The sequence below is a fragment of the Panthera pardus genome, unplaced genomic scaffold, assembly GCF_024362965.1.
Source record: "Panthera pardus isolate Hobbes unplaced genomic scaffold, ASM2436296v1 HiC_scaffold_11, whole genome shotgun sequence".
Classification (NCBI taxonomy): domain Eukaryota; kingdom Metazoa; phylum Chordata; class Mammalia; order Carnivora; family Felidae; genus Panthera; species Panthera pardus.
The window spans coordinates 53707924-53735684 of record NW_026526666.1 but is presented as its reverse complement, the minus strand read 5'-3'; the positions used below and the strand labels follow the sequence as shown (position 1 = coordinate 53735684).

Below are 27761 nucleotides of genomic sequence, written 5' to 3'. Positions count from 1 at the left end.
TGCATGGCTTTTAGTAATCTGCCAAGATTTTATAGCATTTGTTAAAATGGATTTGAAAAGAAGTGGGAAGAGGGGGCTGTTAGTCTGTGGGTATTCCAGAGAGAAACCGTGTTGCACACAGGTTGCACCTTTGGCCCTGAAGTTAGAATAGGACTGTGTTTGGATCCCAGCTCTACTGCTTACTAGCTTTGTAAACTTGAGCAAGTTACTGAACATTCAGCTTCTGCTTCTGGAAAAAATGCAGATGTGGGTGTCTCCCATGGTTCTTTGAAAGACTAAATGGAGACGTGCTTGTGAAATGCTGAGAACAGTGCCCCCACATAGTTAGCACTCAACAAACGTCGGCAATTATGATTTTTTTTTAACAAGGCAAGATGGGGTTTCACCACGTGAAAGGCAGGAACTTCTGACCAAAGTGGGGGGGCTTGCATTTGAGACCTTTTGTTAAGGGTCATGTGTGTCTGGGCTCTGTGTGCAAGTTACTGCGTCCACTGAGGAAAAATGCAGCTTGAGGGGCGTTTGGGTGGCTCAGGTTGGTTGAGTGTCTGTCCGACTTCGGGTCAGGTCATGATCTTACATTTTGTGAGTTTGAGCCCTGCATCGGGCTCCGTGCTGGTGGCACAGAGCCTGCTCGGGCTTCTCTCTGCCTGCCTCTCTCTCTCTCCCTCTCTCCCTTCCTCCCTCCACCCCCCATAAATATATATATTTAAAATGCAGCCCATGCTAACGAGGAGGCTGAAGGCAGACATTCCCAACTTGCTCCTGCCCCGATCCTTCTTGCAGTGCCTCCCTCTGTCCCTTTCCTTCTTTCCTTCCCTCACCATACACCCCACTGCAGGGAACTAACTGTTTAGTTCCACAGACAGCCCAGTAGTAGGGGACTCTGCACCCTGGCTCTGTGCCTTGGCTGGTTATGTTAATGAGAGTTTCATTCCTCACATCGGTGTGATTTGTCATATTTTTAAATGTCAAGTCACTACTGAAGCTTCTTTTAAGTTTGGCTTGTGTGGAGCAGATAGTGAATACACACAGGCTTTATAGACAGGATGGTTCTGAGTTTAGGTGACTGGCTTTCACAAAACAACCTCATTGATAGAAAATAATGATACCTAAATTGTAGGATCCTTATGCATAATATGTGGTAACTGCCACTATGCAGTAGCTCTTAGACTTTTGTGAACAACCCCAAGATCTCTTTGCAACAGATACTACAGTCTTGATCGTTCTGATGGTATAGATGGACCAGTTGGATCTGAATGGCTTTGTATAGCTCAGCCTCAATATGTTTATCTTGGAACGGAATTCAGCCTATCTTGGGTGTTCAAGTTACATGTTGCTACATAAAAAAATACCCCAAACTTAGTGGCATAAACAATCTCTTTATGCTTGTGTATTCTGTGGGTCAGGAGCTCGGGCCAGGCATAGCAAGGGTGGCTTATCTCTGTTCCATGATGTGTGGAGCTTCATCAGAGGAGACTGGGGGCTGGAATATTCTGGAGGCTTCTTGACTCCTCTTTGGAACCTGGTCTGAGGTGACTTGAAGGCTTGAGCAACTGGAGCTGCCAACCACGCACTTAACTGTGGCCTTTTCATGTGTCTTGGTACAGCATGGTAGCTTGAGAGCATTCCAAGGGAGACCTGCGGAAGCTGCATGGCCCTTATGACCTAGCCTCAGAAGTTGCATGGTGTCAGTTTCTCTTTACTTGACTGGTAGAAGCCATCATAACTCTACCCAGATTCAAGGAGTGGGTGGAGAGAGAGCATGGACCCCCACCTCTTAGTAGAATGTTAAAAAAAAAAATTGCTGCAAATTTTTGTAAAACTACTAAGATTATGGTTCTATCTTGGGATGTGTTAGGGCTCTGACTTCTTATAGGGAAGCAAGCTGCATAGTCTCCATTGCAACGACTCTGTCACTGTAGAATGAAAGCAGCCGTAAACAGGTAAACAAATGACTGTTTCAGTAAAACTTTACGAACATCGAAATTTGAATTTCCTGTAGTTATTATTAACTATAACAAAATACCTTTTTAAAAAAAAAGACATTTAAAAATAAAAATCATTTTTAGCTCATATAAAAGTAGACAGTGAGACAAATTAAAATATCCTGATTGGGGAGCCTGGGTCGTTCAGTTAGTTAAGCATCCAACTTCAGCTCAGGTCATGATCTCACGGTTCATGAATTTGAGCCCCGTGTCGGGCTCTGTGCTGCTACCTCAAGGCCTGGAACCTACTTCGGATTCTACATCTCCCTCTCTTGCTCTCGCTCTCTGCCCCTCTCCTGCTCACTCTCTTTCTCTACCCCAGCCTCTCAAAAATAAGTAAACGTTAAAAAAATTTTTTTTTTAAATAAAATATCAGGTTTAATTAGATCTGTCTTTGTTCAAAGTTAGAATTCTCCCAATATGTAGAAGAAATACCAGGTATTTCTCAGACGTTTGTGTGTGTGTGTGTGTGTGTGTGTGTGTGTGTGTGTGTTTGAAAGAAAGACAAAACTGATCACAAATTGCATTTTAGAAGTGAGTTTGTGAAGATCTTATTTAAAATTTCCTCTTTTTATTTTTTATTTTTGAGAGAATGTGAGCTGGGGAAGGGTGAAGAGAGAGGGAGACAGGGGATCCAAAGCAGGCTCTGAGCTAACAGAGCAATGAGCCTGATGTGGGGCTTGAACTCATGAACTGTGAGATCATGACCTGAGCTGAAGTCAGATGCTCAACCAACTTAGCCACCCAGGTGCCCCTAGAATTTACATTTTTTCAAGCACACTTTATCTTGTTACAGAACATTTGTTGCCAAGGACAAGGAAGGGCTATATTCTTGATATTGTAGGTGGGAAATGAATGATATTTATTTCAGAACCTAAAGAGAAAAGATAAAATGTGCTCTTCTTGATGGAGTTCCCAGAAATACATATTGTTGCTATATTGTTGTTTTTAAATAAGTAGTCCAAGTTTTGAAAGAGGTTGTTGGTCGTTAGACCAAAAGATAAGGTTGGTGACTGGTTGTTTTTTTTTTTTCTTTAATTTTTATTAATTCATTAAATATTTATTGTCTGCCTGCAATGCCGGGCAGGTGCTAAAGATAATGAGATGAACAAAAACACATGTAGTACCTGCTCTTACAGAGCATACAGTCTAGTGTGGGAACAGGACATTAAACAGATGACAGCATTAAAGTGTAGAGTATGTTATGAGGGGGGAATGCCGGGCACTGTGAGAATATACTTGAGGTTTTCAAGCTGGATCTGTTACTCTGTCTCTCACCCTCAACTATCCATTGACTGTAAGAGTCCAGGTAAAAGGATTATTCCATTAGAGCACACTGTGGTTTCAAAACCAGCACAGGGGCGCCTGGGTGCCTCAGTCGGTTGAGCGTCGGACTCCTGATTTCAGCTAGGGTCATGATCTCATGGTTCGTGAGTTTGAGCCCCTGGTCCAGTCCACACTGACAGCACAGGCCTGCTTGGGATTCTCTCTCTCCCTTTCTCTTTGCCCTTCCTCTGCTTGTGCATACACTCTCACTCTCTCGAATAAATAAACGTGAAAAAAATAGCACATTTGCTAAGCACATTGTTACTTAGAATCCTGGCCTCCACCTACCACATGTCGGTAGCACTTTGTAGCACATTTTAGTAACCAAAATCATCTCTAAGCTTTGCCAAATCCCCTCGGAGGCAGAATCACCAGTGGTCTAAATTAAGATGGGAAGTTAAACTGCATCTATAAATTTTGTTTCAAAGACCTCAGCAAGAAAAACATAATTTTTTAAAATAAATTCTAGCTCAGGGATTAGAATTGCAGGTGGATTTGTCAATTTAGGGGGGCATACAATACCTCCTCTGAAAACGGGGAGACAAAATGGGACAGCCCTTTATCAAATTAAATGTTACACTCATACTCTTGTTACGTGTAGAAATGTTTGTACCTTATAGTTTGTACAATATATAGCAAGGCTGAGAACATTATTTGACACTCTGAAAACTCCCAAATATCGGTGGGACAAGATCGAATTGAGGAATTGGCTTGAAAATAACAAATGAAGATATCCTGATTTGGCTTCATGTTCTCAGCCTGTAAGCTATTGGATTGTGTGAGTTGATGACCCAAAGGAGATGATTAGTTCTCCTCTAGTGTGCTGATAATGAATAGCTCTACAAAACCAATTAGCTATAATTCTATCAGTCATTTCATTTGGGTAACATTTTGTTGAAGGGGAAGAAAAACAACACTGTTTTCCTTGGAGATCTATAATTAAGCTGTGATATTTGATGGGAACAATGGAGGAAAAAGCAGTATGCTTATCAATTTGCTTTTGTTTTTCCCACATGAAAGTAAATGATGATGAAGTGTTCTGTTCACAGCAGTTAAGAAAGACATTTGTCCATCTTAACGGTGTAACAGACCAAACAGGAGTATATTTCTAACTATATATTTTGTTTCATAGGGATGTCTACATTGTACAACTCCAGGGATTTGCCATTCACATGGAAGACTGTGAATGGTGCCCCCTGGAGTTTTGTAGCAGAAGATACTGAATGTCCTTTCCCTTTTTCATGTATTTTCCCCTTTGAAAATCTGTGTGAATCCAGAACCATGAATAGTGGATTGTTTTCTTACAGTCACTGTTGTTGCTTTGTAAGACCTAATGCCCACTGTCATGCTGACAATAATATCAATAGACTTTGTTTTCCTTTGTCTAATAAGACATTTTATGGATCAGTATTTTTCTGTTGAATTCAAACACATGAGAAGTTCATAATGTGTCATTAGCTATCACAAGATGGCAGGTATTGTTTCGTTGTCTGAGTATCCTTCTGTGACTTCTGGGCATTTTGCAATTTTTACCTCAGTTTACACAGTGGAATGAGATGTGCATATGTGTTGTTAGTTTTACCTGAAGTTTAATACATGCAGCTTGTGACACGAATTAACGAGCTTATTAGAAAAAAACACAGTTGGTTATGTGTTAGGCTTTCGATTTATTTTGCTTACCCTTTGTCCCCCAGCTAGCCAAAAAAATCCGAGAGAAGTTCAATCGTTACTTGGATGTGGTCAACCGGAACAAGCAAGTTGTAGAAGCTTCTTATACGGCTCACCTAACCTCTCCTCTAACTGCAATTCAAGACTGCTGTACGATCCCACCTTCCATGATGGAGTAAGACTTTAAAAATATTTTTTTCTTGTTTAAACCAGGAATTGAATTGCTTTCCATTCATATTCAAAATGCCTGTGCTTGTTTATTGCAAAGTGAATAGTATTTCTATCTTAAATAAGCCTTTTGTCTTTAAATAGACGAATAATTTTTAAAGAAGTGGGGCTCAACATACTGTATCCAAGAAATTCCCAGACCTTCCCTGCTCACCTTTTTGTCATGTTGGAATTCAGTTTCAGAAGTAGCAAATATTACTTGAGTACAAAGTTGATGAAGTCTAGAAAATTACATTTCGTCATGTGTCAACTAATGGGTCATGAATAAGCTAGTCTCTTTGCTTCTAGTAATTCGCCTAATTTAATTAAGAGAGTACTTTTTGTCTTTGATTAGGAGTAACAAAAATTCCCGCTTTTTTCTTTGGTAGTTTTAAAAATAACGTCTACACTAACGGGAAATGTGGCTTCAGATAATAATGAAACAGAATTAGTATCCATATGGTTAGGGATATTTTTATTTATTGGCCTAGTGATATTTATATTTGGAGGGGTGTGTAGAATCATGTGATGCTGGAAATTGTAGTGGAAAGAACACTTAACTAAAGGTAAGAGAACTTAATTTTTACTTGGTCTCTAGCCGTGTGACCTTAATTAATTAATTATGTGCCTTTTCTGTCAGTGGATAATAATCTTTATTTTCTAGGGCTATTTCGAATGGCTAAAAGCTGTTAACATACTTTAAAGATTATGAGTATAAATGTTACCATAATTGGTATGTATTATTCCCCTCTTTGTACAGTGAGTGCTCTTGGAGCCGTGCAAGGGATAGATACAGCAGTTTTTGGTGGTTAAATGTCTTGCTTCCATCAGCAGTTTTTTACTTACAGTTTCTTGGTGGGGTATGGAGGTAGCAGGACATCCTTAAGTCATTTTATTCTCCTTCTTTGTGATACTAAGATGAGCCTTTCTCTCTGCAGCCTAAAGAGGCTCCTAGTTGTTTACTCAACTAAATGGAAAAATGTATACAGTGTAGAATGGGACTGTCTGGTTATGAATCTTACCTAATACTCAGATGGTCTTGGGTATTTGATGTCTCAGCCACCCTGTCTTCCTCTCTAGAAAGGGAACAATAATGAATACTTCATACAGTGCTTTGAGTATTCAGTGTGATCAATTGTGAAAAATTCTCTGTAGTTCTGAACAAATATTAGCCCTATTACTTACATGCTTCCATATCACATGAACATTTCTTTTTTCATTAGGTGTAATCAAAGAAGATGTCCTTTTTTGTAGTTGGGACATCAGTAACTTAGTGTTTTTGACAACTTCTCTCTTACCTAAAAGAAAAGGAGGGCTCACCTGGGTTTTGAACCAAAGAAAACATCATTTTCAGAACAGGGAGAAAAGCTGGTATAGTAAGGGAGAAATCCTTGAAGCTAGAATTATGCTTAAAACCGTGGTTGTCAACCGGGGGTGATTTCCATCCTCCTTTTTTCTCCCCCTTTCCCCTTGAATGTTTGACAATGTCTGGAAACATTTTCAGTTGTCACCCTTGGAAGGTGGGGAACAGTTACTAGCATCTAGTGTGTAGAGGTCAGGGATGCGTCTATACGGCCTGTAATGCACAGGACAGACCCTCCAGAACAAAGAATTATCTGGCTATAGGAGGTTTTCATAAATTCCTAAGTGGAACTATTGCTCTGGTTGAAACGAGCTGGAATTGATTGCCCTCTACCTGGAAATCTATCCCCTATGTCTTCTTCCCATTACTGGCCCACCTTGTGAATTTCTATTAATGTTTCAAGAAGTAACTCCACAGTTTGCCTCTTTCCATAGCTTTCAAATACCTCCTTTTTCCCCCCCTCTTTTTATTTCTCTTTGCCCCTGGAGGGATTCACTTCTCCCTCATCTCTGTTCCCATAGTAAGTTTGAAATGCCTCTATTACAGTGTAGAACTTGATGTTATGGCAGGTTGTTGGTGGTGACTCTGCCTCCCCTGCTGTTCTGGGCAGGGATTACACTTCATCCCTTTTTACCCCGGCACCTGGCAATTGTATTTAATTACTACTTGTCAACATCTGAATTGAGTAAGGGGCTGTCCACTCTCCACGTATTAAAACTCTGGGAGTGAGGGGGCGAATACTGAACATAATTAATAGCACAAAATGTGACACAGAGAGATCCTATGGTTCCTCAGAGCAGAGAAATGTACCAGGTGGATGGCATCACAAAAAATTTATGTACTTTAGAAGTATGCATGTCATTTGATATCATTTGAGGGAATATCACAAGAAAATAAGACATTTTTTTAAAATTATTTTAATGTTTATTTTTGAGAGAGAGAGACAGAGCATGAGCAGGGGAGGGTCAGAGAGAGAGGAAGACAGAATCTGAAGCAGGCTCCAGGCTCTGAGCTGTCAGCACAGAGCCTGACACAGGACTCAAACCCACAGACCATAATAAGATCATGACCTGAGCCAAAGTCGGATGCTTAACCAACTGACCCACCCAGGTGCCCCAATAAGACATGTTCATAAAGAGACGCTTTTAAAGAAAGTCATTGTACTGCCAGTTAGAATAGAGAATATTGCTAATATCCTAAATTTCTAATAGGGGATTAGTCAAGAGAATTGTATCCCATCCATAAAAGTGAGATGGTGGGCGCCTGGGTGGCTCAGTTGGTTAGGCAACTGACTTTGGCTCAGGTCATGATCTCACAGATGGTGAGTCCAAGCCCCATGTCAGGCTCTGTGCTGACGGCTCAGAGCCTGGAACCTACTTCAGATTCTGTGTCTCCCCCCTCTCTCTACCCCTCCCCTGCTCACGCTCTGTATCTGTCTCTCAATAATAAATAAATGTTAAAAAAAAAAAAAAAAGTGAGTTGGTAAGACACAGCCACACTGTACAAGAAGAGTATTTGGTGACTTGTGAAAATGGCCATACATACATACACACATTAAAAGTTTGGGAGGCGGGGCACCTCGGTGGCTGAGTTGGTTAAGTGTCTGGCTCTTGATTTAGGCTCAGGTCATGATCTTACAGTTTGTGGGATCAAGCCCTGTGTCGGGCTCTGTGCTGTCAGTGCAGAGCCTGCTTGGGATTCTCTCTCTCCCTCGGTCTCTGCCCCTCCCCCTGCTCACTCATTTAAATTAATTAATTAATTAATTAAAATACACCTAAAAAATAAACGTTTGGGAGGACTCACATCAAAATGTATAGGAATAAAGATAGCAATTTCCATTTTGAATATGCAGCGATAAGGGTTGAAGTCTGAGATGCAGACTAGGCAGATATTTGCCAAAATTCAGTGGTCTGCCTTTTGGTGAATACAACAACACATAAAGTGTAGTCTCTGCCCTCCTGGAATTTCTCATCTTGTTCAGTTTACCATCAGGGACTTCAGTTGTACTCGTGGCGGGGTACGTGCTGAGTAAGCAGGTTAGGTAGGATGAGAGGCTTTTCCCTCCTTCCGTGGTTGGATTTGTGTGTTGAATGTTGCATGGGCACTCTGAAGAGCCATGATGCAATCTTACCTCCTCACTAGGGGTAGTTGACAGGACCAACCTCTTTATGGGGTGAATCTTGCAAAACCAGGGCAGTTCTGACAACAAAGCTGGGTAATCAGAAGATTTACAGATGAGTAAAGAGGCATATTAAAGAGATACCTGATCAAAACTCTTCACAGCCGGGAGTGGCAGAGGATGACTACCCCGGGTAGAATCTTCCTGGCTCTGAATAGAGCTCACTTACCAGGGATCTGTGTTTACGAATTTTTGAAGTAACTCTGAGCTGATGCTTTTCTAGCAATTGGGTGAACACAAACACTTACTAAAATTATGAGACTCAAGGCGCCTGGGTGGCTCAGTCACTTAAGCAGCCAACTTCACCTCAGGCCATGATCTCATGATTCATGAGTTTGAGCCACATGTCAGGCTCTGTGCTGACAGCTCAGAGCCTAGAGCCCGCTTCAGATTCTGACTTCCTCTCTCTCTGCCTTTGCCCTGCTAGCACTGTGTCTCTCTCTGTCTCTCAAAAATAAATAAAAAATAAAGTTATGAAACTTAACTTTTTAATGAAGCTTCAAGAACAGGAAAGAGTTACTAGGAAGTTGTTGGGGTGAGCCATGATAGGAATCCTTTGGTGCCTTTGTTCCGGTCCCTCATAAAACACTTTGATGCACCACTTTGTTTTGGTATCTTATTGAACACATTTTCAGTGTGTATTTTAATCCCTCCAAAAATGTCTCCATTTTGAATCTCAGGGAGTTCATGTTGGAGTAAAGTGCGGACAGGAAGAACTCCCAGTCTTTAGAAGCCATTTGAGGACATGACTAAACAATTTTTTTTTTAATGGTAGGCAGATTTGGTTTTGAATCCTACCTCTTTCACTCATAAGTTGACTTTGGGGAGTCACTTAATTCTGAGCCTCAATTTCCTCATCAGTGAGCTGACAGTAAGGATAGTCCATACCTCACAGGGTCACTTAGGGAAATGTTTTTAGGTTGTAACTTGCTTATTTTATAAGTATGGGTATTATTCTCTATGTCAGGACATACTCTTTTTTCCCTTATGGCAATAACAAAAGAGTCTTTTTTAAGATAATATACTTAAAAACTGAATTAACCTAAATGAAAATATTAAGTGAATGTGACCAAAATCTTGAAGCTGATAGATATGATAATGACTGAAGTTCCTGAAAAATGGATTCAAGGTCATTTCCAAAGTCCTTCCAAATTGTGAGATTTTACAGTTCTATAAAGTAGACTTTTTATGCCCCTGATGTATATCTGGCCACGTGCAAATGTATTAATACTGCTACTATAAGTTTAAGTAATTGACTTGCGATAAAGGACCTCCAGTCTTAGATCTGGATTTTGTCCATTCTTTTTTTTTTTTTTTTAATTTTTTAAAATGTTTGTTTATTTTTGAGAGAGAGGCAGAGCGCAAGCGGGGGAGGGGCAGAGAGAGAGAGAGGGAATCACAGAATCTAAAGCAGGCTCCAGGCTCTAAGCAGTCAGCACAGAGCCTGACGTGGGGCTCAAACTCCTAAACTGTGAGATCATGACCTGAGCAGAAGTCGGAGGCTTACCTAACTGAGCCATCAGGCACCCCTGGATCTTGTCCATTCTTAAACATCTGGGCTCTGTAAACATTTTTTGACACCTAGCACTGGCCAGTGGTGCTCAAGGTATTTGCTACTAACATTTTAGAGGCCTGTGCCTATTGACTTTGCTTCTTCTCTAAAGGGATCAAAAATAAGGTAGTATTAGGACAATATTTTTTATAACTGATTTTAACGAATGGCTAATATTCACTTTTTGTTTCAAGCCTAGAATTTCAGTTTTGCTGACTTATAATCCATTTATTTTTCTCATAAAGGCTTGATAATGCATATTTTAACAAAATGCCCAGTTGTGAAGAGAGAAGGTCTTTAAAGTGTCCTATCATAGATTCTGAAGGTTTATACTATGTTGACAACAGAGAGAATCTACAAAGCAGCAGAAAATTGATTTTTCAGATAATTTTGATACTTTGCTTCTCAGACTACTGAACTCCTCCTACTCAGGAGTTCTACAAGTTAATTATTTTGTACAAGGCCTTGCATAGAGATTAGGTACTTTGTCAAGTGTTTGCTGAAGGAATGATCTGAAGAATTAACCTCCTCTAAAATGGAGAAAAGTTAAATTATGTCTTAATGTAAGACAAAGTCATTTTCAGTGGTATCACTTAAAATAATTTTAAGAATGAGTTCAGTTACTCATGTAATTTAGTTAACAGCTCCCCTTGTGTTGTGTTGGGTTGCTGATGAGGGCACAGGAGAGACTGGGCTCTCCCCCAAGGAGTGCACAGACACACAAACACGTAATTATCCTTAGGGACAATATCTGTCTACAGATGTGTTTACCTTAGCCCCACAAGATGTTTTAAAGGTTTTTAAATTTATAATTTTTTAAATCTGTTGCCAACACTTAAATTTGGGGAGATTACACATTTAAAAACTCCAAATTGCTGTCTTTTCTAAAATCAGAAGATCTGGCAATAGTGGGTCCACAATCCCACTGGGCAGCAATCCGTTTGCATGAAGAATGGCTCCCCTTTGAGGACAAGGCCCACAATCACCCTGACATACTGTTCCCACTGGTCCCTGTAGGTTACACCCAACCCAGTCCCCTGACTTTGATCACCTGCTTGGCCCACACTAATATGTGAGTTTGTAACTCCTGCTCTAAAACGAACATATAATATTAATTAATTTGACTTAAGAAAATATCCTGTCCATACTCATTCTGTCAAATTTAAAGAATATAGCTCCTTTATGCATAACATTTAGAATATCTGTCCCTGAAATCTGGCTTACCACAGAGATGGGGTTCTCTTGAGCACATCTGAACCTGTTGTTTACTCAGCAGGACCGACCAACCCTTGGCTTTTATTATACAAACCAATCAATAATTTTATCTTCCATGTCTTTTAATCCATTTCTCTCCTCCCTCTCCCAGTTTCTTTTCTTTTCTTTTCTTTCCTTTTCTTTTCTTTTCTTTTATCTTATTTTTAAAAGAAGGGAACAATGGTGAGGGTAAACTAGGAAGTAAGTGCTAGGAAGATGAACTTAGATTTTTATTTCTGTGTCTCCAAGTGGGGTTCAGTGCTTTTGACCTTACTGAATTAATGCTTGTGAATTGGTTAATTGTGGCGGGACTTGTTAAGGCCTCTAGGCCAGGTTTGAGATGAGCAAAGCAATACTAGAATGAGCTAGAATAAGCAAGCAATTGTTTCTAAGCCTCTTGGAAGCCAGCCACCTACAGCTAGACTTCTGCTCTATAGAGAATTCTCTCCTACCTATCAGGGCAGACTTAAAACTTCACTGATTCCAAAAAGTGAAGAAACTCTGGGAAATATTGTCAAATTAGATTTCTGCTATTTTTCAAGGAGCTCTTTGAGTTGGAGCATCCACTGGGATTGATGTAGTCACTGGGGAAGGCAGGGTAAGACTCCTCTCATTTTCTGAGAACCCAAATTTAATGCATCTCTGGCTGCCACCCACTAGAGCAGTAGGATTTCAAGAGTCAGGCCTTACCACAAATCTGTTGGGGATATTGTGCTATAGGTAAAGCAACCAGCATAGGTTCTGATATAAGAAGTACAAGCTCATGATTGCATTTCTCATGAATAGCCATTGCTGTAAGCCTGTTAGAGTTCTCCAGAGAAACAGAACTGATAGGAGAAGATATGTGAAAGAGAGGCAGAGGGGGCGAGATTTATTTTAAGGAATTGGCTGGCCTGATTTTGCAGATACAAGTCTAAAATCTGCAGGGTAGCCCAGCAGTCTGGAGACCCAGGAACAGTTGCAGTTCCAGTCTGCTGGCAGAATTCCTTCTTGCTTGGGAGGTCAGTCTTTATTAGGACTTTCACCTAATTGGCCCCACAGCCCACTGACTTAAATGTTGATCTCATCCCAAAACTCCCTTCACAGAAAAATCCAGAATAATGTTTGACCAAATATCTGAGGACCCTGGCCCAGCCAAATTGACACATAAAATTAACTATCACACACTTTTAGAGAAAGGATAGAAAATTGAATGGCAAAGCCTACTACCAAAGTTAAATTTTTTGTTAACACTCACATTTAGATTGGAGGATGCCAGATTATTACTCTCTTCAAACGTTATATTGTGTCCTACTAGACTGCTTCTTTTAAAAAGTTAATAATGCTCATGTTAATAGCTGCCTGGAAAGGAGTGCAGGCAGCTGAGTAAGTCTTTTTTCATGTAAATTGGTTGTATATCTTGCGGTATGATTAGATGTGCAAATTTCTATGTTCATATGTTAAGTTCAAATATTGTTGACACTATAGGAACCAGAAATAAGCTACTTAGAGAGTTGTTATTAATTTTGATGGTTAACATGCTGACCCATAATGTTCAGACTCCTAAGCTAGGATCCTTTGGATTCTTTAGGGACTTACTAGTTTCAGGTCAAGGTTTGTGTTTGCCTTTTTTTTTTTTAATTTTTTTTTAAACGTTTATTTATTTTTGAGACAGAGACAGAGCATGGATGGGGGAGGGTCAGAGAGAGGAAGACACAGAATCCGAAACAGGCTTCAGGCTCTGAGCTGTCAGCACAGAGCCCGACGCGGGGCTCAAACCCATGGACCGTGAGATCATGACCTGAGCCGAAGTCGGCCACTTAACCAACTGAGCCACCCAGGTGCCCCTGCCTTTTTTTTTTTTTTTTAAGCTGAACTCAGACATGAGCCTTTTTAATTTTTAAAAGGAGGCAAGCCTTTTTTTAAATTGTTAATTTTTAAAATAATCTGCCTTGAAACACCTTAAACAGTGAAGACAGTTTTCCTTAAAGTTAAGTTGTGAGGCAGTTATATCACTGTAGTACAGTACTAAGACTGGATGGACTTTTGCTCTTCTTTGCTGTATCATCTTACAAAGTTCACGTAACTTTTTAGTTTACAGTTTTCCTCAGCTGTAAAAGGAGCAGTTCAGACTATACTCCAGAGGCCTCGCTCTCAAGATTGATTAATTTCCCTCAGCCTTCTTAGAAGGTTTGTTTTTAACTGGAGCCATTTGACATTATAGGCAACTTTTCCTACTGCCCAAATTAGTAAATTCTAGATTTCATGAGAGAATTTGTTTTCATCTTTTTGAGAACTACTTAGGGGAAATAAGGTGGTATTATGTAGCCAGGCTTATAAAGGTTAAATTATTCATTCATTAAATCATTTAAAAAATAAACATTTATGGAATGATTTATGGAAGAAGCATTTCAGCCTAGTATTGAAGTAAGAAGGGGATTTGAACATATAGGAATATGGAAGAAGAGCTTTCCAGGAAAGAAAGGACATCTGAAAATGGCCAAGAGCACTGAAGAGTACCTAGTGTCTGGAAAGTGATGGAAGGGCCATCTGAGAAGTTGGTTAGTATCAGATAATAGAGATTCTCAAAGGTTAGACTGAAGAATTAAACTTTATTCAGGAGACCATAGGCACTGTAAATGAAGTCAAGGACAATTCTTCTTGTGTTTATCTTTACTGTCTGACACAGGGTAGATGCTCAGTAAATAACAGTTGAATGAGAGAATTAAGTATTTTTGAGAAAGGGAACGAAATGAAGATCCCCTTTAAGGGGATTTTACCTGTCGACCATGTAGCAAGTAGAAGACCTAGTTTGATTGCATTTATATAGGCAAGGAACAAGTGGGGGCATGAATATGGCTATCGGCACCCACTCTCTTGGGCGTTGAAAGAGGGAGGAACTAAAGGCGATCAACTGAAGTTGATTCTAGTAACTGTGAGAGTGGTTGATTCCAGATTCTAAGTTATATTTGTACATCGTATGCTCTCTCATCTTTCTTTTTAGTTACATTTGAGTTCAGGGACCCAGTCAGATTCAACACCTTGCTTGAACAAGTCTCCATTAAATATCTGCTGAAGGAGTTAGTGCATGGCAGCAAGCCTGATTTCGTCTTTAGTTTTTGAGTACTGGTAGTAATGATGATAACAGAGTTATTGAGCTACTTTACCTCTAGACAGGAAATTCAAGTACCTTTATGCCCATTTATAATAGTTGTTTTCATCTGAGTGTTATTCGATTGTTAGAAGCTCTGTTAGAAAATTTAAGTTGATGTTGGCCAGTTAGAGTTAATCATTAATATAGTACTAATGGATATGAATAATTATATAAAAATAACTGGTTGTATGTAAGGTAAATTTAAAAATGTGAATTTTCCAAATACCCATATATATCATTTTCACCTCATCTGGATCCCGTTCAGGGCAGCTAATGTGCAAGACATTGTACTAGAAACTGTCCGATAGACAAAGATGAATAAAAACAGTCCGTACTTTCAGGAACTCACAGGCCATTAGAGTAAGCTAAGCAGACTGTGTCAAGTGCCATGAAAAATCTAAAGTCTCCTTTAGAAGAAAAAGAGATTATGAACAGAGGCCTGTGAGCACTCAGTCTCAGTAGAGAGGTGGTAGTTGAGGCCCTGAAGAGTGGAACTCCTACAGATCTAGGAAAGAATGCTGCAGATGAAAAAAAGAGCAAGTATCATAAAGAACCGAGCATGCAGAAGTGGAGGACAGAGCTGGAGTAATGGATAAGAGCTGTGCTGGGCTGGGCTCAAAATCCTTGGCTGACTGGACAAATTTTTTCTCTGTAAACAGTAGATTTTAAAGAAAAGAAAGGCTATTGTCAGTCTGAGACTTGGGCAGGTTAATTAGTTGGCAAAGGAAGGATAAGTTGGGGTGGAGAGGCAAGTTGCTGGTCAAGTTGGGCCATCCTAATCCAGGAGAAAAGTAATGACACTTAAAGATGTCAGCTAGATTTCACTGGAGATTTAGGTGCAGAGAAAGATTTTAAAAGACGGTTTTAAATTTTAAATCGAGCATCTCAGCGGATAGAAATCTGTTATTAGAAAGTGAAAATAAGAGCAAAAGATTTTTTTTTTTAATAGGTAGGCTCTATGCCTAATGTGGGGCTTGATCTCCAGACCCTGAGATCAAGTGTAGCATGCTTTACTGACTGAGCCAGCCAGGTGCCCCAGCAAAAGATTTTCAAGAGGAAGATGAATTCAGTTGGAACATGCTGATTTTGATTTTTGAGTTGCACACAGATCATTCTGGGGAGGTGTTTGGTGAGGAGTTGAGATTCTCCTGTAGCATCATTTTATTTTCATCCCACAAATATCCCCCTCCACCCACAACTATGTTATATGCCATGGCAGTTCAGGAGAGAGGGCCAGGTTGAAATGTGTAGTTGTATGTGATTTTTTTTTAATGTTTATTTTTGAAGGAAAGAGAGAGCGTGAGTGAGGGAAGGGGAGAGAGCCGGCCTGAGGAGGGGTAGACACAGAATCCGAAGCGGGCTCCAGGCTCTGAGCTGTTGGCACAGAGCCTGACACTGGACTGAAACTCATGAGCTGAAGCTCATGCTTCATGACCTGAGCTGAAGTCAGATGCTTAAGCGACTGAGCCACCCAGGTGCTCCAAATTGTATAGTTTTAATGTCGTGCTGATACATAGTTAAGTTTTGTTTAAAATAAGATTAAGCATAGTAGCTGACCACATGTGTGCAACTCCTATTTTTCCCCACTTGTTTTAAGGTAGTACACATGAAAAAAAAATGATGTAAAGTATCTAACCCTGTACACATTTTCTTATAATAAGAATTATTATGTTCTTAAGAAAAATAAAACATTGTGACTTAGCCAGGTGCTTTTCCATTTATGACTCTTGCTGTTTTGTTCTTTCCATGTCACAAGGTCAAATAACGTGACAAGCATGGTCCTTAACAAACTGAGTTTAATTTTTATTGCAGATCTTGTTCTTTCCCCCAAGAAGGTGTGTTTTGTGTTTTTGCCCTTAAAGTGCTATATGACCCATCTTAGCCTTTCAAGTTGTTCTCCCTTATCTCAAACTTTCATCTCCAGTCCTTTTAAAAATGATTACTACCTGCAGGCAGGTGAAATGTTACAGATAACTGTCTTTATGAATATTAGCACAGAAAGACTTCACTTGAGCTCAGAATTCAACAAAGATTTTACAGAATGTTTTACATTTCAGAAGGCCAACTAAGTGACACTATTTAACTTATGTAAGAGTTACATATGCTTATACTTCAGTAAAATACTTTCTTGGGTTTTACTCTTATAAGTGTTGTTCTACTGGGGAGCCTGGGTGGCTCAGTAGGTGGGGCTTCCGACTTCACAGGTCATGATGTTATAGTTCATGGGTTTGAACCCTGTGTCAGTCGGGCTCTATGCTGACAGCTCAGAGCCTGGAGCCTGATTCAGATTCTGTGTCTCTCTCTCTGTCTCTCTCCGCCCCTCCCCCACTTGCATTCTGTCTCTTTCTCTCTCAAAAATAAACATTAAAAAATGAATGTTATTTTACTTAGATTATTCAAATGATCTTCTTAACAGCTATCTGCTCCTCCCCACCCCCATTGTGCCCATGAAGAAGCAGCCTCAGAGGTTGTATCCAGGCTCAGGGAGCAGGATTTAGAATCTGGGTTGCCTGATTTCAAATCATTTTTTTTAAATGTTTATTTTTGAGAGAGAGAGAGAGACCAAGGATCCAAAGTGGGCTCTGCACTGACAGCAGAGTCTCCAATGCAGGGCTCGAACTCAGGAACCGTGAAACCATGACCTGAACCAAAGTCAGATGCTTAACTGACTGAGCCACCCAGGCGCCCCTGACATCATTTTTTTTAATGACAGTATTTTGACCTGTGGTAAAATTGGAATGGCTTAGCTGCCAATTGAAATGCTAAACTATGTTTTCCTTCTTAGAATTTCACTAGAGGCTGTTGTATGACCCTCTGAAGTTTCTAAATTGGCTGAATGTAAATCTCCCATAGTCTGGTTAGTTTATTTCTCAGTGTTAAAACCGTGTTCCTGCAGTAATTTATGTCCTTTCCGTCCATGTGTGTGGTGGTGGTGGTGGTGGTGGCAGGGGGATAGGTACCTGTACATTTAGGACTATTGATGAACATCCTCCCAGCAGAAAGCACACCTGCATCTGGGTCTGCTGAAAGTCCTGCTTTCTGGAGTTTTCCTTGTGTGACCTTTACTAAAAGAAGGGAGACCTGCCACTGCTTAGAATACGGACCTTCACCAGTGGCCTTCTGCGGATTTTAGGGAGAGAGTTGGTCCTGTGATTTTCTTTTCTTCCTTCTCTCCTTCCTTTTTAGAAAATCTCGTCTCTAAAAGAAACTAGCTAGTGGACTCTACCAGCTTTAAGAAATCAACCCTGTGATAACAAAGGACTAGAAGTTTTCCTTGGGCTTTTTATATGTTTATTGTGCAAAAATATCACCGTGTCTTCAAAGAATGCCAAGATTTAAAAACCATTCTAAAATCTGTTTGGGGGGACCCTACTTTCCTAATAAGGTGATGCACACACATAGCTTTATTAACTTATTGATATCATGGCAGTAATTCTTTTTGAGGACATAGTCCTAAGTATTCCACATCTTACATTTCCTGTTTCTTTTACAGGGAGATTTGGACAGGCCTCTTCCCTCTTCAGGGCTCATGTGCCTGAGAGATTAGGCCAGTTCATCTACAAGGTCATCTGCTAACTTGGAGATTCTTAGTGCTTCTCTTTGATGTCTGTGTCCTACCACTCACAGTTGTCTGCTATTTACGAAGGAAGAAAGCACACAAATTTCCAATCTCTAGTCCCAGGAAGTCTCCACCTCTTAGGTTTCCTGCATTTATTCATCCAGCAGACATTTATTAACTAATATCTTGCTCTTCACAGCCAACTCTGGGCCACAGGCTCTGGGGATAAACACAGGAAAGGATCTCTCTTTGTGTTTTCTTAGCAAGGGAGGGAAGTGTATAAATAAATGTACAGCAACTTAAGCCCTTCTTGGAGGTCAAGTTGGCAGGATGGACATGGGCTGCAGAATAGCACGAAGGGAACCTTTGGGTCCCACCAGGCCTGTGTCCACCTGCTTGTGTTTTGGGTTTTTTTTTGGGGGGGGGGGGTTTGGTTTTTTTTTCCTCCAGGTTCCCTTCTTTCTTCTTCATGCACCCCTGCAACAACCTGGTGATGAGGAAGATAAGGATAAATGTTTAATGTGGTCATGGATCCACTTCCAATTCCCCTAGATGTCACCTGTGCAATTTTTCAAGCTTGCGTGAGAAAGTGGATTAAATGAATAATACTGCCATTTTGAATCTAGCCATGAGACATACAATCACAGCAGGGCCTTCTCTCAGTGATCTGTTGTGGTGGGAAAATGGTGAAAAAGAAATGGGCCTGGTTTGTATGATACTTAGACTTTCATAGAGAAAGAGAGACTTTGTTGCTCTGCAAGCCTTACCTTGCAAGGGTGTTTGACACTGGCCATGTTTCTGCTGTGGCTGAGTTGCTGAAACCTGAAGGTTTAATCCTTAATACTGATAAGAACAAAAAGAATGTGACTTATCTCCCCAATCTCTGCAGAGATGGAAGGAAAAACCATTTCTCGGACCATGATTACACGTTATTTGACAGCTTTTCAGTTTGCCCATTAATTTACGTGTTTGAATAAGTAAACTCGGTTGGGGGCGTTCAAGTATCATTTACTTTATAAATGTGATAGTTCCTTTTTGAAGTGATCCTACTCTTACCCCTTTCTTCTACCATTCATAGAGTTTAAATATTTGCCAGTGCAGATGTTTGATTTTTATCTTAGCTCTCTCTTTGTTTAACTTTATTCTCATGGGTGGTTAAGTGGAAGATAAGGGGGCTCTTGTTTAATTCTTTTCAACTGGTGTTGCTCAAATATTTGGAGAGCAGACACTTCCCAGAAAGAATGAGCAGGAACCTGTTTGGATGGAGGCGAAATGATGTCTCCCTATCATGGCAGACCAGACACTGTTAGGTTGTTACTAGGACCAAGGGGTCTGGCAGAGATGGTCACTTCCCAGGGTCCAGACGGTCTTTGAGAGACTCTGACAGCTGCTTACCGGTCAAGGGATTTTGCCTCCCGTGCTTACCAGAAAGATGTGTGCTCTTCCTAAAGTGGAGCTTGGTAGTTGAACAGCCCTAGCAGCAAGGGCCAGCCTTGTGTTGTCAATTTCATTGGTGGCCTCACTGCATCTGTTCCACCAGCTTCTGATCCAATACCAGATTCTACTTCAGGAAGAAATAGTGGGATTTTTTGTTTTTAACCTTTTGCACCTGTCTCGGCATTTTAGCAGTGATTAAAAACAAGCAAACAAGTAAAAAACATTCCCTAGCCCATTAGCTGTCATCATAGTTGCTTTGTTAATGGACTCAACTGGCAGTTTGAGCCTGGCTCTTCTGAGAGATCCTCGGGGATTTGCTTTTTCAATTACTGCCTTAAAAATGTGTCCGTGAGCAATACCGCATTTCACCACCGCCCTGGGAATCCACACTGTGGGTGTGGTTTTTGTGTGCAAAGTGATAAATTGGGCAGGCTTCCTTGGAAATGTTGAGGAAAACCCAGGGTTCTGAGTGATTTGCCTGGCAAATCACCTTCCATAGGAAATTTAAACAAAGACCAAAAAAGAGACTCAGGAAGTAAATCCCAACTGGTGTATGTGTCTCTCTCCTTTATATCTTTTTCTTTCTAAACTGGGACTCCACTGAAAAGTTGATTTACACTGTGAATCGTGGCTGAATGAAATCCAATTGGAACTCACTTGAACACTGTTTTGATGTAAGATTCAAAGCTTCTGCAAATTTATTTTATCTTCTACATTTGCTGATCTCCTGCTTGTAAATCCTGTTGAAGGAGAATAAAAATGACTGCAGCCTGATGGGAATTAAATGTCTGAAGTTCAAAGCAGTTTGCACATCAGAGCAAACGTCAATCAAATGAACATCTTGCAAGCCAGGCAGGGAGTGAATTTCTCCATGGGGAAGAGATCAAAGTGGGAGTCACAGTTCTGTTTTCTCCCTCGGGATGCAGTTTCGATCAGTTGTTCATGAAAGTAAATCCAGAAGGAAGTTTTTTTTTTTTTTTTTTTTTTCCCTTTTCAAACTTACAGGCATAGGAAAGATAGAATTATTTGAAACTAAATTTCAGGCACTGGTTTTATCTTATGAAAATAAGTATAGAAAGCAGTCATAATCCAATATCTCCTTTTTTTTCAAGTGAGGGTCTATAGGAGATTTAGATAGGATCATTCTCTTATTATAAATTCCTTTTTTAAAGTACAGATATAAAGTTGAATTGCCCTGCTCATTTTATACGAAAATCTATGATTTTACCAGTACTTGACCTTTTCCATAAAGCTGGAATACTATAAATGTGACTGGCAGCTAATATACTTCTCAATGAAAAATCTTGTAGGTAACCCTTCAGCATAACTGACATGTTTCTATAAAGTATTGTAAGCAGTAACTTTATGTTTCTCATAGTCCCCAAATCAGGGTGAGTAGTATGTTTCTTTTTATAAATAGTATTTAGAAGAGTCACAGGTGCATAAAATGCATTCCCATCGTAGTCAAGGCAACTGTTTCTCTGGGATCTGGAGGTGGCTAATATAACGGCCAAGCATGTTTTACTCCTGTGTTTAGAGTCCAGAAGAGAAGATACTAGTGAGTGTGGGCGAGTGGAGGGTGAAGAGATAATCACAGGGTTTTTGCTCTTGTAACGATTTCTCCTAGCTGGCTCAGCAGCTTGGGACACACTGTTCTCCTGTATCTCTAAGCCCCCTGTTGACACCTGCTTCCTTACCTGACTGGCAGGTCAGCAGTCTAGGCAGAGACAGAAGCAGAGTGAGGTTTATTTCTGGGCACTTCAGTGTTAACCCAGCTGGGGAGTGCATGCTCTATGGCTGAGGTTCAGCACATGTGAAGGAACTCAAGACAACTGAGACCACTGAGAGACTGTTACCACTTAAAGAATAGCATCCAGCAGGAAGCAGGAGGAAAGAGAGTGGTTGACAGGTCTCTGAATTCTTTAAATATCAGAATGTGGGGGCTTACTAGGAGAAAATTAACTTAAAACCACCAGCATTCACTTCATTCAGGTTACCCAGGGAGCAAGAATTAAATCACGTTCCAAAATGAGGTAACAACCTGTTCATCCCTTCCTGCTAAACTTTCAGAACCCTCTTGTCCTTGAGTGAACAAGACACAAGTCAGATTGCCCTCTGGCTGGGGTTCTCCTGCAAGGTGGTTATTTAATGCTAAGACATCAGGATTGTTCTAAGGATTCCTTCAGAGAAAAGAACTTCTTCAGGTATTTTACATTTTATTTTTGGATCAGGTCTGGATCAGGTTTGGTCTCTGGAAGCCTGTGTGTTTGCACACATCAGTTGGGGCTTTCCTGAGCTGTGTTTCAGTGTTACATCTTGTCCACATTTACAGTAAAACTACAGTTGTGGCATTGTGCATCCTATGTTAACTGCCCTGAGAATTTTCAGAATTTGGTGCAGTCTTTTTTCTTGGTATTGTCTTCATTCTATTACCTTTGTTGTACATAAGCCATTTGTTCAAGGTTCTCAGAATGCCAGGGTCTTTCTTTCAGAGGAGTTTAGTACCAGGAAAAGGAGAAAACTGGTTTGAGCTGGCACCAGGTCTGCTGTATCTCTTCTCTGTGCAAGGAATGTACATGCTGGCTCTCCTATCCACTGACTCTCTTGAAACCCCTCGGATTTGGGAGGGGAACTTGAGGCTTTTCTAGAATGAAATAATAAAAAACAACTCCCTAATGGCCAATTTCATAGCTATGCCAGTAGTGAGCATTCACTTTATCAACAATTAGTAAAGAACACCTGCTTTTAATATTTTCTTCCTTTTCCTCTAAATCCTTATCTTTGTGAGTAGAGAACTCTTTCTCTGTAGCTATGCATTGTGAAGCCTTATGTTTAGCCACTGTCATTTTCTATTAAGTAAAAAGCAAAGATTTCCCCTATGCCCTACAATCTTTCAGAGTAACCTTTTCCTCTGATAGAATTGAATTCTACTTCAGCTATTTTAAATAATGTTAAGGATGATTTATTTGTTGATTTATTGAGATATGTTGTAACGTATTCATTATGAAGGAGAGCTCAAGTGTATGTTTACATCTTGGTTCTGTTTGCTTCCCAGCTGCGACCTTGGGCTTCTTGATTTAACATTGCCGTGCCTCAGTTTCCAGGCATTCAAATGGAGATGATAATAGTACTTTTCTTAGGCTTTGTGAGGATCACATTGAGTTTATCCGTGTGAAATACTTGGAATATGCCTGACATATGATGAACACTTAGTAGCTGCTGTTACCATTACTAACCCATCCATTCGTAGTTCTTATTACTTATTAAATGCTTACTATGTGACAGGCTTTTAAGAGCCATTTTCTGATTTAATTCTTAATACAACTTATGAAATAGGTGCTATTGTTATCACCATTTTACAGATGAGAAAAACAGAGGCTTAGAAAACGTAAGTTATATGCAAGATGGAATTTAAATGCAAAGTCCAGTGCAGGTCTGGTTACTGCTCAAGTCCATGCTACTGACCATGACATAACCATGCTTTGCCACAGTGGCAGTGCCTTGTTCATCATAGATGTTCCATGAATATGACTGGGTAAAATACCCAGAGCTTTCCAGTGACTAGCTCTCTGCCCTTCCTCATTTGTCACCAATAAGAATCTATGGAATACCACACATTACCAACAGAGTGTTAGACCTGAGAGAGAAATACAAATCCTCAAGTAACTTAGAGTCCCATTGGGGGAACTAAGACTTCTCAGATATGTGAAAAGGTTTTAGAAAGAATTGGGAGTTCAAGTGCCATGTGGTAGGATTTACACAAGAAGCCTTCCATACCAAAACCTTTGGCATCTCACCTCTAACTTGACCTGTCTTTATTTGATATATGGAAAAGGCAAAAACATAAAAATTAAAAATAAGATAATTTGCTCGTTATAATGAGCTTGTGCCCTCTCTCTTTCTCTGAAATAAAATATTTTTTAAAATTATGGCAAATGCTTTGAGATAAGATGGAGGCACTTGGCATAGAATGAGAAACCATCCACAGTTAGGACAGGACTTTCTGGGAAAATAATAAGTGAATAAAGACTTGAAGGAAGACTGGGTAAATAATCAAGAGAAACTTCGATAATTGCACTTGTCCAAAATGGTAGCCACTACTCAGTGATGATTTACATTTAAGTTAAAATTATACAATAGAAAATTTCATATGCTAACTGGAATTAAAAAACTCTTTAAAAATTTAGTGTTTAAGTTACATTAGGCACATTTCAAATGCTCAGCAACCGCATGTAGCTACCATACGGGACACTGCAAAAATAATACATTGTCATCATTACAGAGAATTCTCCTGGACTGCCCTGATCTGGGCCAGGGGTGAAACAAGTCTGGCACCCTGCCTGTTTTTGAAAATTAAGGTATTTTGGAACACAGCCATACTCCTTCTTTGTGAATGCTCTTTGGCTGCTTTCACATTACAGTGACAGAGTTTTAGCAGTTGTGATGGAGACTGTATAGCCAGCCCATGAGCCCAAAACGTTATCGTGTCTTTTATTAAAAAGTTTGTGAGGGAATAGATTTTATGTGGCTATCTAGAGCAAGGCAAGCAGGTGAATTCCTTGTATAGCGCCACTCCTGCGGCACAGATGTTGAAATGCTACGAGAGAGGGCTAGTGAGATTATGTTGCTTTGCCCGCATGCACACAGACAGCTGCCGATGTATTAATTTCTTCTTTCCTCTCCATCTGTGGCTTTTGAGGCAGCAATCTCTTGTCTAGACAAATTGGAGCAGGTCCAAGGAAGAGCAACCACGTTGGTGAAGCAACTGTGTCCTTGGAGCCACAGTTGACAATGTTGATAGAAGATATAATTCTTTACTGGGTTGGAGGCTGAACTAAAGGTCTCTTAAAATCCAGTTACTTTCTCCTTTGAGATGATATGTATCCAAACAAAACTGTTTAACTTTTGTTTTAGAACCCAACACACCATGTGAAGACCTAGTCCCCTTGCTTATACAATCAGTTTAACGTAATAATTCTTATATATTGTGAAATGGGATCGACAGATCATCAAAGTTCACATGAATAATTGAGTGGATCTTGATTTTTTAGGAGTGTTTCTTCCGGGTCATATAGTTTTTCTACCTGTGTTCATGGAATTTCATTAATGGCATTTATAAATTGATGTACGTACACATTTTAACATTAATTTTAAAAACTCTAATTTCAGATTAAGTTAGTTTGGAGGGGGGACTCTTAGAAATTTCATGAGTCTTATCAGTATATGAAATCCTAAATGAGTTATTTAGAAATTCAAAGTTTTTTGCTTTTGTTACTTCTGGATTAAGTTCACTTAAAAATACTCATGGGGGGAATAAAAACTTGTAGGGAGTGTATGTGAATGAGATGGTACATTTTCCTCTTATTTTCTTGCAGATTGCTGTTTGCTGTAGCAAATGAGTCATTGATTACACTAGTGTTTATTGATCAGCAACTAGCCAGAGTACTTACATTGTTCTAGCTCTAACCCTAACATTGAACTACCACTGGAAATCAAAAAGGCTTTGACTTTATTTATATTATAGTCCAGAAGGTACAAACTATGTGTTCTATACCAGGAGAGGAACTTTGTTCTCGTTCTCTCTCTCTCTCTCTCTTTCTCTTTCTCTCTCTCTCTTTTTTTTTTTTTTTTTTTTTTAAATTAATTTTCTTCCCTGGATAAGAAAACCAAGGTTCAGGAAAATTGAACAGAGCAGGGATTCAGGTCTAGATGTTGCCTAAGCCCCAAACGTTCTTTCTCCTTCATTACTCACTATTTTTGTTCTTGATCACTGGTTTTCAGATAAGATAATTTAAAGAATTGTTTCATATATTACATCAGAGCTTAAGTCTGCATTTTTAAAATTATTGTCTGATTTTGTCAAATCTGTTTTCTGTATGATTTTATCAATAATGCCTCACTCAAATTCATTAGGGAGAGAATTGGGTCAAAGGATTGTTATTTTTTAATCTCCTTAGAATTGAACTTGACTTCTAAAGCCTCCTAGAAGCAGATGTTTTTTCCCATATTGTTCTGAAATGATATTTTTTAATATTTAAAATCTAAATCACAATTTACTGTTTATGAGCTGGATATATATAATAAATACAATACAATAAACAATATACTGTTTATTACTGTTCATATGCAGTATGAATTATCTTGTTGGTTTTTCTGAATTTAATAACCGCTAAGTAAATATTGCTAATTCTATTGTTTCAGATTTGATGGGAACTTTAACACCAATGTATCTAGAACAATTAGTTGTGATCGACTTTCTACTACTGTTAATAGCCGGGCCTTCAATCCAGGACGAGATTTAAATTCAGGTCAGTAATCTCTTGGCTTATAAAGGTGAACTGTATTTCACCACATTCACATTGAATAAATGTATTGCTTTAGATGTTATCCCTTAAGATTTGAACAGAAAATATCATATACTTAAAATTGGATATTTCTTTCTGGAAGTTGACACTTGGAAGAGGGAAAGGAAAAAGAAAATCCAGCTGAACTGTATTGAGTGTTTACTGTATAGTATATATATGGCATATACCTTGCTAGACTCTTGAATCCATTGTCTCATTTATTAGGAGTTTTACACTCGTTATTTTAAAGGTTATTTTAGAGACCCATCTTTGCATTAGAACGTGCTGAATTTATATTCCCTATTTACAATTTTTAATTTGTTTTGGTGTTTTGGAAAGGATGATGAGGAAGCATTTCTAAGAAATGGTGCCAGGATGTTACATATTGAAGTTGCACTTTGTTCAAATGCAGTGGTAATAACTATTAGGGTACCTGTGCGTATATAGTTATATATAGTTCCAAAGGCACATAGTGTCTCTGCTATCTTGTCCTGGCATTCCAGTCTATATTTCTCACCCTATTTGTCTTGTTATGTACATTTGTTGATGGGCTTCAGAACCTAAATGCTTCCCTTTTAAGAGTTAGAAATAAAATTTAGACATCACCTACCAGCTTCAATCCTCAGATTTTGCCAAAGAAAAATCTGAGGCTCAGGAGATCCTAAGACTTCCCTTATTATTGGATAGATGAAGGATCTAATCCTTAAACATGAAGAACTGTATTTCCGAAATTCCAGGTCTCTTGCAGATATGTAAAACTCTAGAGAAGATAGAGGAACAGAATATTTACTTTTAGGACCCCATCCAGTCATGGTCCGTGGGGAGAGTTGTGGTCTTTGGGAGGAGTTGTATACACAAACCAAGTAATCTAAGTAAGCCTGGAAAGGAAGAACTATAAGCCTTCTCTTGCTTAAGGATATTAAAACTCCAGCTTCTGGCTAAATTAAGTGATCAACCTAAATATGCTAAGCACATATTGTCTAGAGCAATATATAATGGATTTGGTTTTTGTTGTTGTTGTTTGTTTTTGTTTTTTGTTTTGTTTTTGGGTTTTTTGTCTTATTTTTTTGGTTTTTTGGTTTTTTGGGTTTTTTTGGTCAGAGGCCTTTTGGAGCAAGTGGGGTTAATTCTTAGAAAAGTTTACTGAAAATATTTTCCATAAAAAAAAAAAAGAGTAGGGAAGAGCATAGAGTGGACAGAGAAAATGAATTATGGAAGATTCCATAGCTGGCACAGGGCACAGAGCTGGAACTTGAATTTTCTAGTTTCCAGATTCACTCCTTACCTCTTTACCTCCCATATGCTCAGTAACACAAGACATGTTGCTGGGTCTGAAGACTTGAGTTTGAATTAGCACTTTTTGAATAGGATCGGATATAAATGTGTCCCAGAAATACACATCTTGTTAAAAATTTTTACAATATATGTTAACTTGTGGGCTGTTTGAATTAATAAGGAAAAAATATAGTCCATTACTTCTTTATATACATAAGATACAGAAGGGCTCACACATAAATGTTAATACTTACCTCTTAGTGCTGGAATAGTGGGATATGTTTACTTCCTTATTAATTTTCTTAATTTTAAATTAAGCATGCGTTGCTTTGTATAACAAGGGAAAAAATAAAGCAATAAGGAATTACACACTATTTTCCGGTGTTATTTTCAGTCCTTTCTGGTAGAGAGTACCTTTCATAATACATATCTGATAGTAGATCCTCAGTATGGTGCTAAGGTTCTAAACAAAACTCCAT

General features: G+C 39.3%; 1 protein-coding gene across 1 annotated transcript in view; it reads left to right on the top strand.

Moving 5' to 3' along the window:
• CACHD1 (cache domain containing 1) overlaps nucleotides 1-27761 on the top strand; it is a 209574-nt gene that overhangs the window by 108197 nt on the left and 73616 nt on the right. Inside the window, 2 exon segments of the mRNA XM_019449018.2 lie at nucleotides 5006-5154; nucleotides 25865-25971. Of these exon segments, the coding sequence (XP_019304563.1) occupies nucleotides 5006-5154; nucleotides 25865-25971 (256 nt within the window).